Genomic DNA, 14,055 nt, shown 5'->3' with positions numbered 1-14,055 from the left:
GCTATAGCTAATTTCATCCCCTTAAAGAGGTCAGTCAGGTGTGCAGCCATCATGGTAACGTTTGGGATAAATGTAATGTAGTATCCCATGAGTCCTAGCTCTAACTTGCTTCTTTGAGAGAGGTCTCTGCCAGTTTTGAATTGCGTCAACTTTACTGATTTGGGGTTTGTTCTTGCTTCTACCTACTACATATCCCAGGTATTTGGCTTCTTTTTTCCACATGGCACATTTTTGGGGATTTATCAAAACCCCCGCCTTCCTAAGAGCGTCAAACACCGCCTTGACCTTTCGCAGATGACTTCCCCAATCCTGGATGAAGACTACAATAATGTCCAGGCATGCTGCAGCGTAATTCTTATGGGGTGTGAATATCCATTCAATGGCCCTCTGGAAGGTGGCCGGGGATCCCTGCAGTCCAAACGGTATCCGGACGTATTGGAGGCATCCGATGGGCGTAGAAAAACCCGTCTTCTCCTTGGCTTCTTGTGACATGGGGATTTGCCAATATCCCTTCATTAAATCCAAGGTAGATATATACCTTGCCGGCCCAAGTTTCTCAATCAGCTCATCGACACACGGCATCGAATATGTGTCGAACTTGGAGATTTCATTCAGCTTAATATATTCATTGCAGAATCTCCACTTGCCATCGGGTTTTGGAACCATGACAGTCAGGCTAGACTATCCGCTCTTGGATTTCTCATTGACTCTGAGATTCAACATCCAAATAACGTCCTTGAAGATCAGCTCTCTTTGAGCCTCGGGAATTTGATAGGGCTTCAAATTCACATGCACATGGGTTTCCATCAGAACCTTGTGTTCTATTACCTTTGTCTACCGTGGCAATTCTGAGAACAGGTCCCTCTTCTGCTGCAGCAATTCCCGACACTGCTGGCTTTGGGCCTTCAACAGCCTCTCCACTTTTGCAACTCCTTCAACCTTTGCTTCAGGCCTGACTAGTAAACATGGACTTTCTGTCTTTCCGCAGCTTGATGAGATTGATGTGATAGACCTGGTATGGCTTATGTTTTCCTAGTTGATGAATCTTGTAATTCACTTCTCCAAGCTTTTTCTCCACTTCCTAAGGCACTTGTCCCTTGGCCAAGAACTTGCTCTCCACTGTGGGAATTAGTACAAGGACCCGATTACCTGGGTTAAACTGCCTCACTCTGGCTGATCGGTTGTAGACCCTAGCTTGAGCTTCTTGTGCCTGGAGGAGATGTCCTTTTACAATGGGCATCACCTTTGCAATCCTGACCTGCAACTGAGCGACGTGCTCGATGATGCTCCATTTTGGGCTTGACTTCGGCTTCCCAGGTTCCCTTCACTATATCAAGGAGACACCGCGGATGACGGCATACAGAATTAAGAATGGAGAGAACCCAGTAGAAACCTGCGGAACTTCCCGGATAGAGAACAGCAGATACAGTAGGAGACAATCCCAGTCTCTTCCGTCCTTTTCTATGGCCTTCTTAAGCATACTCTTTAATGTTTTATTAAACTTTTCCACAAGGCTGTCTTCCTGGGGATGGTATACTGATGTCTTCAGTTGTGTAATTTGCAGGGCCTCACACAGTTCCCTCATCACCTTACTCATAAAAGGTGTTCCTTGGTTGGTCAGGATCTCCTGTGGTAATCCTGTCCAGGAAAAAAAAAGAAAATTGAACCAACTTGGAGTTGGAGCTGTCTCCTTGCCATAAACCGCACCTGTGAGCAAATCGATCTGCTTCAGCTGTTGTCGGTGCTGGTCTTATTGCTACTGCTGTTGTTGGATCTCTTGCATAAGTAGCTTACTTTTCTCCTGATGTGCCATCTGTTGCTACTTCTGGGCTTGCACCAGATATGTAATCAGGGACTCCTTTTTGTCTTATGTCGCTTGGTGGCGTAAGACCGTTTGCACCCCGGACATGCAGTACCTCTGTAGCAGTCACACATGTTCGCTGGGAACGCTACTGGCAATTCTAACACTAGTTGTGGGAATGCTACTCTCTTGGGTGCGTTGGGAGGCAAAACAGGAAGCGTTTCCATTTAAATGTCCATTCTGGTTTATTGCTGCTTCATAAACCAACCATAAGCAGAGCATAAAAATATTCAGCCTTCAGTGCAAGCAATAGAAAATAAACAGTTATTTTGACAAAGTCTCTTGAGAGCCAGTGCTCATCACACAGGCTGGATAGAATCCAGTATACCAGCTCAGTCTGGATATACAGTTGTGCTCAAAGGTTTACATACCTCGGCAGAATTTTTGCTTTCTTGGCTTTTTTTCAGAGAATATGAATGATAACACCAAAACTTTTTCACCACTCATGGATAGTGGTTGGGTGAAGCCATTTATTGTCAAACTACTGTGTTTTCTCTTTTTAAATCATAATGACAACCCAAAGCATCCAAATGACCCTGATCAGAAGTTCACATACCCCATTTCTTAACACTGTATATTGCTCCCTCTAACATCAATGACAACTTTTGTGGTAGTAATAGGTAGATGGTAAAGTTACACACTCTTCTTGGCAAAAATCCTCCAGTTCCAGTAAATTCCTGTGCTGTCTAGCATGAATTGCGCGCTTGAGATCTCCCAATCCACCAACATGCTTTACAGTAGGAATGGTGTTCCTTTTATCATAGGCCTTGTTGACCCCCGCTCCAAATGTAACATTTATGGTTGTGGCCAAATTACCTTGTTCCGGAAGTTTTCAGGTTAGTCTCTGTGCTGTTTCGCATATTGTAGGCAGAAGACTTTGTGGCATTTGCACAGTAATGGCTTTTCTCTGAGGACTCGACCATGCAGCCCGTTTTTCTTCAAGTGCCTCCTTATTGTGCATCTTGAAACAGCCACACCACTAGTTTTTCAGAGAGTCCAGTATTTCAGCTGATTTTATTTGTGGGTTTTTCTTGGCATCCCCAACAATTTTCCTGGCAGTTGTGGATGACTTTTTTCTACTGTGACGCCCGTGGCTCACCCGCGGAGACAGACATGTCAGTTTGACCCATACAATCTATTGGACACAGTGAATCCGCACTGTTCATTGAACACATGTGGATTCACCTGCATTCAATAGATGGCAGCACTTACATGCGCTGTGTCCAAAATCCTGCCATTTGCAGATGGTCGGCACATATCCCTAGGGTGTTATCCAAGCATGCTCATGTCCTAATAGAGTATTTTCGGCGTGAACGAAGACTATGCTCATGTTGCTGTGGCTGCATGTCTTGCAGCTGACAAACCCCTTATCCGAGCATGCTTGCTCATCACTGTCAGTAAAGCATCTATATATATAATTGTCTAAGGGTCTGTTTGTCTGTAACCGAAATCCCGCGTCGCTGATTGGTCGCGCCCGGCCGGTCTCGACCAATCAGCGTTCATAAATAAACTACATACATATACTAGAACGAGAATAACATGAAGGACAGTCTGTGAGGGAGAGAATAACATGGAGGACAGTCTGTGAGGGAGATAATAACATGGAGGACAGTCTGTGAGGGAGAGAATAACATGGAGGTCAGTCTGTGAGGGCGAGAATAACATGAAGGACAGTCTGTGAGAGAATAACATGGAGGACAGTGTGTGAGGGAGAGAATAAAATTGAGGACAGTGTGTGAGGGAGAAAATAACATGGAGGACAGTCTGTGAGGGAGAGAATAACATGGAGGACAGTATGTGAGGGAGAGAATAACATGGAGGACAGTCTGTGAGGGAGAGAAGAACATGGAGGACAGTGTGTAAGGGAGAGAATACAAATATTCCCCGTTTTTAAGTTTATCATATGGTAAAATAAATTGTGTCTTTGAAAAAGCTATAAGTCATCCTGTAGGAAACAAGCTGTCATACAGTGATAGATTACTAATAAAGTTTTGACTCTTAAAATAAAGACAGGAGAAAAACAATGGCAGTGTGTCCAATGGGTTAAAACATAAATGTAAGCACCAATGTTTATATGAATACTAGATGGTGGCCCGATTCTAATGCATCGTGTATCTACTATATAATTGTCTAATTCTGTCTGTTTGTCTGTAACGGAAATCCTGCGTCACTGATTGGTCTCGCCAGCTGCCCGCGACCAATCAGCAACAGGCGCAGTCCGGCCGCGAATTGGCTTGAGATTTAAACCCCGCTTTGCTTATTGGTTGCGCCCGGCCGGCCGTGACCAATCAGTGATAATGGTGCCGGATTTAAACACCTCTTCAGTGATAATGTATATATTTTACCCGGAAAATCCTGTGTATTCATTGCATTATTCTTAAATCTTCATAAATAAACTACATAGATATTCTAGAATACCCGATGCGTTAGAATCGGGCCACCATCTAGTAATAAATAACAGAGCCCACATTGGTTTAATTTTGTGGTGCATTTAGTAGATAATCTGCAAACAAACATCCACTCAGTATTTGGGCGATCAGATCATTTATGCCAGACAAAAAAATAATTGTTATTGGCATATTTTTGCCCCTTTGTGATGATGGAATGTACGGCCAATAACATGACATTGTGTTGAGAGAGATTGATCATATAAGCAATCATTTTGTCCCCATCATTCATTAGTCTCTGTAAACAGGCTAATATAAACGAGCGTCACACTTATTGTATGTAGTCGATAGCCCCTCATTTAACTGCCTGAAATCGGTCTGTGAAATGATACCATTCCTCCAGTCAACATCTAAGATGATTTTGACTCAGAGCTATAGATTGTGGAAAGCAGTAAAAGTAAGCAGTTTCTAATTTGGTATTTATAGAATGTAAATCAGTATGTAAATATATTTTAGGTGGAAAAACTTCTCTTTGTTTGCAAGTGTTTAATAACCATCTAAATGCATTGTTGAATTCCAGTTTGGTGACTTCCTATCATGTAAGTAAGTTCTGTTATGCTTTCAAATTAATGTAGGGGCGCTCCATAAAAGAAGGTACATTACGAAGGGTACAACGAAGAAGCTTTACCCCAGTTAGTTTCCTTGAAGAAGACACTATGGACTTTCCAGATGAATTAGATACATCATTTTTTGCACGGGTGAGAGTCATTACATTTTAACTTTATTGCATCTTTAAATGTATTTTTAGTAATGTGCGCAGTTGTGCAGGTGAGGAATCCCAATTTCTATATTTTATAGCCGATACATGATTCATAGAGCAGAACAGTGGAAGTGTTCGTATGTACCAAAGTGTTCATCCTTTAAAAATGTCTATACGCAAGCCTTAATTTAAAAAAAAAAATATTTATCTTCTTATTTTAAAACCATCACATAAATATTGATAAACTCTAGCTGGAGATTTCCATAAGTGAGAAGAACCAGACTATCTGTTGAGAATAAACAGGAGTAAATACAGTATATTTTTTTTTATTAGATTGTACATATGTGACAATTATTGATCATCTCCAAGAGGTAGTAATAATATTTGCTTTTCTTGGAGATTGTAAAATCTGTAAGCAATGAGTATTCTGATCTATGGGAGAGATTTTTTTTTACTTTTTTAGTATCATAGACAATACATTTATCAATAATTACAATAACTGCAAATATAGCCAATAGTGTATTGTAAAGAAATCATAATTTGTCCCGGTTTCAGGACCCAGATATTGAGACATGTGAGCATGAATGATGACTTCTAGCATACTATGTCCTTACTTTATTGTATGTTTATCAGGAAGGAGCACTTCATGAAGATATGTCAAGTTATCCTGATGAAGTGTTTGAATCTCCATCAGAGGCTGCCATCAAAGAGGCTGAACAGAACACAAAAGCAGAAGACACCGTGGAGCGTACAGGAAGTGCTTTGGACAAAAGTGAACTAGAAAAAAGTCATTTGATGCTGTAGGTGAACATCTGAATATGGAGAATAGATTTGTAATTATTCAAGTAAATATATTTCAAAGAGAAAAACTTAAAAGACATCTTCAAGTGGATGTTGTAGAAGAGAGTCCCATTTTTGGGATCTAAATTGCTTTTGCTTTGTCTTATCTGGCCCTTCCTTGTATTTCATGGACAATCATTCATTCAGATAACTACAATATACTATTACATTTCATCCTTTTAGTAACCACTTCAGGAACCATTGTATTAGGCTAGGGTCACATTGCGTTATGTGACCCCATTTAACGGACTACGTTACACCGCGGCATAACGCGGTGTAACTTAGTCCGTTAACGCCGCCATTGCTAGTAATGGCGAACGCATCGCTAGCGCACGCCCACATTGGGCGTGCTCTAGCGATGTGCCGTCATTTGAGTGACGGACCGCGAATGCTGCTTGCAGCGTTCGTGGTCCGTTCCTCGCTAGCGTAGATCGGGGATCTGCGCTAGCGGGATTGGCTAACGCGATCCCTTTTGGGACATTGCGTTACCGCAGTCCGTAGCGCTATGCGCTAAACGGACTGCCCTAACGCAATGTGACCCTAGCCTTACTGAGTGTAATTTCCCATGTAGTTATCAGATCATTGCCTTTGTTTCCAAAGCCAAGACTCGCTTTAATCAGCTGATCCCCAGACCAACATAATTTCCAAACTTTCAGCGTTCATAAAACAGTTCTGTCGCCATGAGGCAACTATTCAAACATTGCAGAGTTAATGCCAAAATTTTTAGCCCTGAAAATCAATCAGTGCTATACTGGAGTTGTTTCTGTAGCATGGGTTGGATCATTTCAGATAAATGGGACAGTCATATAAACATCAGTAATAAATTTGCCATCTATGAATATTCCCTTTAGCACTTGCGAAGTCATCTCTTGTCAGAAGTGATTAAAAGGGAAATAAAATGATTATTTATTTTTAAAGCACTATTAATTTCATGGTGCTGTTAATGTGGAAAGGGTTACATACATATAACATACATAAAATTAAACAAACTAAAACAATGGTACATGTCACGGTTTCTACATTGACTGTGGCAAAGGAATCTGTGAGTGACAGCTCAGCCGCCCTCTGAGATCTGGAGTGTGCTGGACTGTCTTTTTTGTGAGTGACAGTCCAGTTATCCAGGGGCGTGCTGGCTTGTCAACAGTTAGATTGACAGCCCTGCTGCTCAATCTGGTTTAGTCTGCGGGCGTTTCCTCAGGTGCCTCTCATAACTACGGTAATCATTTGCAAGGTATTTTGCTGGCTAGCTGCTAGTAGTCTGTGTCAGTTATAGATTTTCTTTAGGATTGGTGTGTTTGCTTGCTCTGTATCTGATTTTGATCTTGCTGATGACCCTGGATTTTGTTGGGACTACTCTTTTGGATTTCCCCTTCTGCTTTTGGAGTACCCTCCTGGCATTTGACCCCGGACTGTTACCTGACCACACTTTTGTATCTCCCCTCTGTACTGCAAACCCTCCTGGTATCTGACCTCTGGCCTACTGACTATTCTGTCTCACATCTTGCCCGTTAGTAGTGACTCAGCATCACAGAACACAAGGACAGAAGATCCAGCACTTTTGGGCTTACAATCTACAAGGTATAGGGGAAAGAGACACTAGGTCAGAGGTTTACAGTAGCTCCGGTGATAGTGAGGTGGCAGGGGGGTTACTACAGGCTGTAAGCTTTTCTGAAGAGATGAGTTTTCAGATTGCAACCGAAAGCTCCAAATGTGGGAGACAAGTTGAGTTTTAGAAAGTGGGATGAGATGGAGGATATGGCTGTTAGACTTTCTAGGATTTTAGACATGTAGAAAGGTGACATCTGGGTCAGACAGTTAGGTTTGAGTGTCATCAGCATATATATGATAATGAAAGATCTGGGACTTTAAGTTGTCCTAGACCTAAGGTAAGGATGGCAAATAGTAGGGGTCCTAGGACAGAGCCTTGAGGGACACCAACAGAGAGCTATGAGGAGGTAACATAGGAATGGGAGATGCTAAATGTGCAGTAAGGCTACGTTCACATTGGCGTTCCGCCAATGTGTGTCGCTGTTGCGCCGGTGACGCAGCGGCGACGCACCCCTATGTTTAACATAGGGGACGCGTGCGTTTTTAGGGTGGCGTTTTTCGACACTTGCGTCGTTTCCGACGCTAGCGTCGGACGCAAGAAAATGCAACAAGTTGCATTTTCTGTGCGTCCGATTTTGGTCAAAAAACGACGCACGCGTCGCAAAACGTTTTTTCGTGCGTCGCGCGTTGCGTCGCCGACGCAGGGCGGCGCAACGCTAGTGTGAACGTAGCCTTAGTGAGCTATGAAGAGACCCAAGGATTTTTATGTCAAGCGAAGAAAAAAATCTGTTGTAGGAGCACATGGCTAACTGCAGATGACAGGTCTAGATGGAGGAATATAGAATATTGTTAAGTGACGCTGCAGCGATATAGACAACGAGCCGATCGCTGCAGCGTCGCTGTTTAGGTCGCTATAGAGACGTCAAACACGGCAACACCAGAAAGATGCAGGAGCGATCCAGTGACGTACTTATCGTTCTCGCTGGTTGTTAGCTCCATGTCAAAACATTGCTGGCATCGTTGCTTTTACTGTCAAACATGACGAATCACGCCGACCTAACGACCAAATAAAGTTCTGGACTTCTAGCTACGACCAGCGATGTCACAGCAGGATCCTGATCGCTGCTGCGTGTCAAACACAACGAGATCGCTATCCAGGACGCTGCAACGTCACGGATCGTTGTCGTTCTCGCTGTAAAGTTGCTCAGTGTGAAGGTACCTTTAGTCTTGGTATTTAGTAAGTCATTTGTTACTGGTTTGGTCAGTTTCAGTGGAGTGGTGGTGATGGAAACTGGATATTAGGTTTTCAGAGTGTTTTGAATGAGAGGTGGGAGGGAAGTTCAATGTAGGCAAACTGGAAAAGTGATATGGGGAGAAGGCTGGACGTTAAAGGTTGTGTCAAGAGATGGCTTCTTCAAGTTTTAAAGGAGAAGGGAAGACCCCAGAGGTTAAAGATACAAGTGCTTCTCACAAAATTAGAATATCATTAAAAAGTTAATCTATTTCAGCTCTTCAATACAAAAAAGGGAATCTCATATATTGTGTAGAGTCATTACAAACAGAGTGATCTATTCCAAGTGTTTATTTCTGTTAATGTTGATGATTGTGGCTTAAAGCCAATGAAAACCCCCAAAAATGATTTTAAAATACAAAATGTTGGCCTACTGAAATGTATGTTCAGTAAATGCACTCAATACTCGGCCAGGGCTACTTTTCTCTTTGCCACGACAGCACCCACTTGAGAGAGGGGATCCGCCCCTAGGAACAGGAAAGCCTATGGAGAGATAATAGGGGCGGTACCCCTCGCTCCCACAGTTAGTTTCCTGTTCCTAAGGGAACTCATGGAGAGAAAATGATGCATAGCCTGGATGCGACTTGCGTGGTTACCTTGAGGACGGCAAGGACTCCAGAGCTGGAAGCAGCGTCGGGGGTCCTGTCTTCAGCTCACCCCTCTGCTGGCAAGGCACCATGAGGCCAGGTTTGGGGAGTCGCCTGGCTCATGGAGGATGGGTGTCTGCTTGTGGCCTGCAGAGGGCGAAAACACGCAGGTAAGCGCATCACCACGCCGTGATCGGCAGGCTCACGTGCGGTCGTGTTGCCCTGTGTGTCTTCCTCCGGAAGTGATGCGAAAGCTTCCAGGGTGAATTAGGAGGAGAGACGGCGCCTGCGCTGGGGAGAGCGGCACTGCGCAGGCGCCCACAACATGGCCATGACCCGGAAGTGATGAGTGCTTACGGGTGCAACAGGAAGAAGATGTCAGCTTCCATTATAAATAGACACTGGCGGTGATACTCCGGGGTCCAGCATGACATCTCCTAAGGACTCAGCGGTGCCTTCTTTAAAATACACAGCAGTAGCAGCACGCAGCCGTACAAGCAGCAGCGGACGCTCCAAGCAGAGCAGATCCTCCACAAAGAGCACTAAAGAAAAGAGATCTGATCAATCTACCTCTCAGCCTGTGCCTCCGTCTCCTTCTCTTTAGCCGGTACCTTGACCGAAAGCTTCACTGGGGTGAATGTGTTTCCCACCATATTAAGCTGATTGTTGTTCCCTCTTTCTTCTATGCCCCCTAGGAAAAAAGAACTGAAAAATCTAAGCACAAACAATGTGCTTTATGCTCCCAACCCCTCCTAGATAGTTATACAAAAAGGATGTGTCACACATGTATTGAGTCCACCTTACATGAGGAATCCTCAGTAAGGTCAGAAGATATTAGACTGATGATCAGAGAGGAATTACGAGCCTTAAGGGGTTCGGATAGTATTCCAGAAATTAAAACCCAGAAAAAATATGATTCTCCAAAATCCGACCATTCCACTGATAATGAGGATAGGAATACGGATATTTCCCAGGAATACCTTTCCTCAGAAGGTGAACAAGACACATGCTTTCCAACAGAAAGCATTGATAATCTCGTTAAATCTGTCCGAGACACCATGGGTATTAAAGAAACCAAAGACCCCAAAACCCCACAGGACATCATGTTCACAGGCTTATCAGAGAAAAAAAAGACCAACCTTTCCGGTAATTACAGCAATCAAAAACTTGGTCAAAAAGAAATTGGGAAGCCAGGGGTAAAAAGGGTTGTCTTCATCATCAAAAAGGTGCTATCCCTTTAATGATGAGGATTTGTCTACATGGAGAAAAGCCCAAAAAGTAGATGCTGCAGTACCATCCACGTCCAGAAAAACTTTACTACCAGTAGAGGATTCGGGTTCCTTCAAAGACTTGCTGGATCGTAAAGCTGACTCCCTTCTAAAGAGGTCATGGGAATCATGTACAGGGGCATTTAAACCGGCAATATCAGCTACATGTACGGCAAGGGCCATGTTAGTCTAGTTAAACGATCTAGAGGAAGGTTTAAAAGGCAGTCTCTCCAGAGATAAACTAATCTCTTCCATACCTTTGATTAGAGGTGCTACAGCCTTCCTGGCGGATTCTTCTGCCGACTCTATTCGGTTAGCAGCTAAATCAGCAGGCCTAACCAACGCAGCACGCCGAGCACTTTGGCTAAAGGGTTGGAAAGGAGATGCTCAGACGAAATCTAAACTCTGTGGCCTACCATACCAGGGTGAGTACCTGTTTGGTACAAAACACAAAACTAGACGAAATTCTCACCAAAGCTGGTGAGAGGAAAAAGGGATTCCCTAATAATTATTTTTCATCTTATAGGAGAGCATTCTGGAAACTCGTATTTAATAAGAGAAAGGATTTTAGAAACCAGGACCACTGGGCCAATAAAGGTACCAAACAAAAAGGTGCATTTTTCTGGAAACGTCCATTGATAATGGAAGGCAAACCACGTTAGGACAGATTTACCAGTGGGTGGTTGATTGTCTTTTTTCTCCCAACAATGGGAATACTAACATCCAACTCATGGGCAACTAGCCTCGTAACTTCAGGCCTAAAATTTAAATTTGCCCGCATCCCTCCGGACTCCTTCCTGTTGACTTCTCTAAAATCTCAAGCTCAACAGGGATTTTTTTTTAGCAGGAAATAAGTCTCCTATCCAAAGGGGTCTTAGTAGAAGTCCCGTTTCATCAGAGAGGGAAGGGATTTTATTCGCCTTTATTTTTGGTTCCAAAACCAGATGGGTCATATAGAACTATAATAAATCTAAAGAAATTGAATATCTTCTTAGAAAACCAAACCTTCAAGATGAAGCTTATCCGATCCACTGTAAAACTTCTGTTTCCCAGGTACTTTATGGCAGTCCTCGACCTAAAAGATGCTTATTACCATCTACCAATTTATATCGAACATCAGCAGTATCTTCGTGTGGCGGTCACGATGAAAGGACAAGTATGTAATTTTCAATATACAGCAATGCCCTTTGGACTTCCAATAGCTCCCACGGTCTTCACCAAATTAATGTCAGAAGTGATGTCATACCTAAGGTTAAAAGATACTCTTATAGTCCCATACTTAGACGACCTTCTAGTGGTGGGGAATTCCACTTCACAGTGTCAGCAACGCCTATTTGATACAATTTCATCTCTGCAGGAATTGGGATGATTAATTAATTGTGAAAAATCCAGATTGTCCCCAACAACCCGCCAAACATTCCTAGGTCTTCTCCTAGACTCCATAAGTCAGAGGTGTTTCCTTCCAGAATCTAAACAACTAACAATAGGGAATAAAGTACAATCAGTAGTCAATAACCCTATAATTTCCCTCAGGGAAGGCATGTGCCTTCTTGGTTCCTTTTACATCATGCATTCCGGCTGTCCCATGGACTCAATTCCATACTAGGCGGCTACACTATACCATACTACAGAAAGGAGAGAGACTACAGGGTCATTTAGGAAGTCGTATATCCCTACGAATAGAAGTAATCGAGTCCCTGACCTGGTGGCTAGAGCCAAATCATCTTGTAGGTGGGGTCCCTTGGGTGGTTAAACCTGAAACAAACAATTTTTGCAGATGCCTGTCCTACTGGTTGGGGAGCACATCTAGGAGATCAGATATTTCAAGGGCAGTGGTCTATTAGTGAGTCATACGATTCCTCTAATGAAAGGGAACTAAAAGCCATCTATCATGTCATGTGTAAATTCCTTCCGCAGTTACAAGGAACACATACAAGAATATTATCAGACCACATGACATCCGTCGTGTACATAAATCATCAAGGTGGAACGAGATCAGGAGCTCTCATGTCTATAGCAGACGACTTCCTAACTATAGCCGAGAAACATCTTCTATCCTTGTCAGCACTGCATGTCAGAGGAGTGGACAATTCAAAAGCTGATTTCCTCCACCAAGGAGAGTGGGTACTCAACGTTCACATCTTCAGAATGTTAACAGAGAGATGGGGCACACCCGATATAGACCTTTTTGCAACAAGGAGCAACAGACAAGTTGAAAAATTTGCTTCTCTGTTTCTTTTTTTAATCAAATGTTTTTATTAAACAGTGAGAAAAATATATGCAGATTACATTACTGCAAACAGTACACATCTATGTTTTGCATTTTCAATAAACTTTCATCCCCAAACCAACCTCCCTCCCCCCCCTCACCCCCACCCCTGGAGACCTAACAAGAACCACTCCGATCTACCCGAATGTCCATTATTAACCAGGAACAAGAAGGCGTCGTATCAATACTGCTCCCACGGGGATATATGTTCCAAAAGCACGAGCAAGGTCTCCAGATCACGTCGACTCGATCCAGGGATTCCATAACCTGTTGAAAAGGTCCATCTTGTTTCTTTTAGAATAGATGCTCCTCTCCAATGCAACAATATGGTCTACTTGCATCATGAAATCTCTTCTCGTTGGTGGCTCAACCCTAATCCAGAACTTAGCGATCAACTTTCGTGCAATAAACAGCAATCTAGCAATAACTGTTTTATACAAGTTATCAGTTACAATTTCCTCCACGTAACCTAATATGCATACCAGAGGGTCCCGTGGTACCGAACAATTGTATGTTAGTCCCACTTTGTTTATCACTACAATCCAAAACGAGGCCAGCCTAGGGCACTGCCACATCATATGGAAGATACCCGCCTCGGATTGCGAGCACCTAGGGCACTCAGAATTAGGTCTTAAACCTGCCCTGAACAGCATATCCGGAGTTTTATAGGCCCTATGAATAACAAACAATTGTGACAACCTCCCAGGCTCACTCATCAAGATCTTGGGCACGTAATCCAATATTGAGTCCCACCGATCGCCGTCAATCGCCCCCAAATCGGCCTCCCACTTCGCCCTGGCTCTGATAGGATGTTTCTCTAAAAAGGAAAATAGCAGGAACTCATATATTCCCGAGATCACCCCCCTTGTGCTTTCCCCCATAAGGATAAAGTCTAGCATCAGGTCCACCTGAATCTTGCTTCTCTGTTTCTGACAGACAACCCCAATATCCTCGATGCCCTCCAAGTTCCATGGACATACCGGCAAGCATATGCATTTCCTCCAATGATACTCCTTCCGACAGTAATCAGGAAGATAAGGGAGGACAGAGCAAACATGATTCTCATAGCACCATTTTGGCCCATGAGGCCATGGTTCTGCTGGCTCAGAGCCATGTCAATCTCGGATCCGTGGATTCTCCCAGAGGATCAGGATCTCCTGTCCCAGGGCCCCTTTTACCACCCTCCTGTGAAGGGCCTACGGTTGACAGCCTGGAATTTAAGAGGCAGCTACTAAGGCTAAAGG

At 43.4% G+C, this 14,055-nt stretch overlaps 1 protein-coding gene across 1 annotated transcript in view; it reads left to right on the top strand.

The window, feature by feature from the left end:
- Positions 1-14,055, top strand: part of RHBDF1 (rhomboid 5 homolog 1) — a 236,502-nt gene that overhangs the window by 126,835 nt on the left and 95,612 nt on the right. Inside the window, exons 6-7 of the mRNA XM_069733937.1 lie at positions 4,884-5,006; positions 5,642-5,808. Coding sequence (XP_069590038.1) covers positions 4,884-5,006; positions 5,642-5,808 — 290 coding nt within the window. The remainder of the gene's footprint in view (positions 1-4,883; positions 5,007-5,641; positions 5,809-14,055) is intronic.

Source organism: Ranitomeya imitator, chromosome 7, assembly GCF_032444005.1.
Source record: "Ranitomeya imitator isolate aRanImi1 chromosome 7, aRanImi1.pri, whole genome shotgun sequence".
In the NCBI taxonomy this organism is placed as follows: domain Eukaryota; kingdom Metazoa; phylum Chordata; class Amphibia; order Anura; family Dendrobatidae; genus Ranitomeya; species Ranitomeya imitator.
This window is presented reverse-complemented; position numbering and strand designations above follow the sequence as displayed.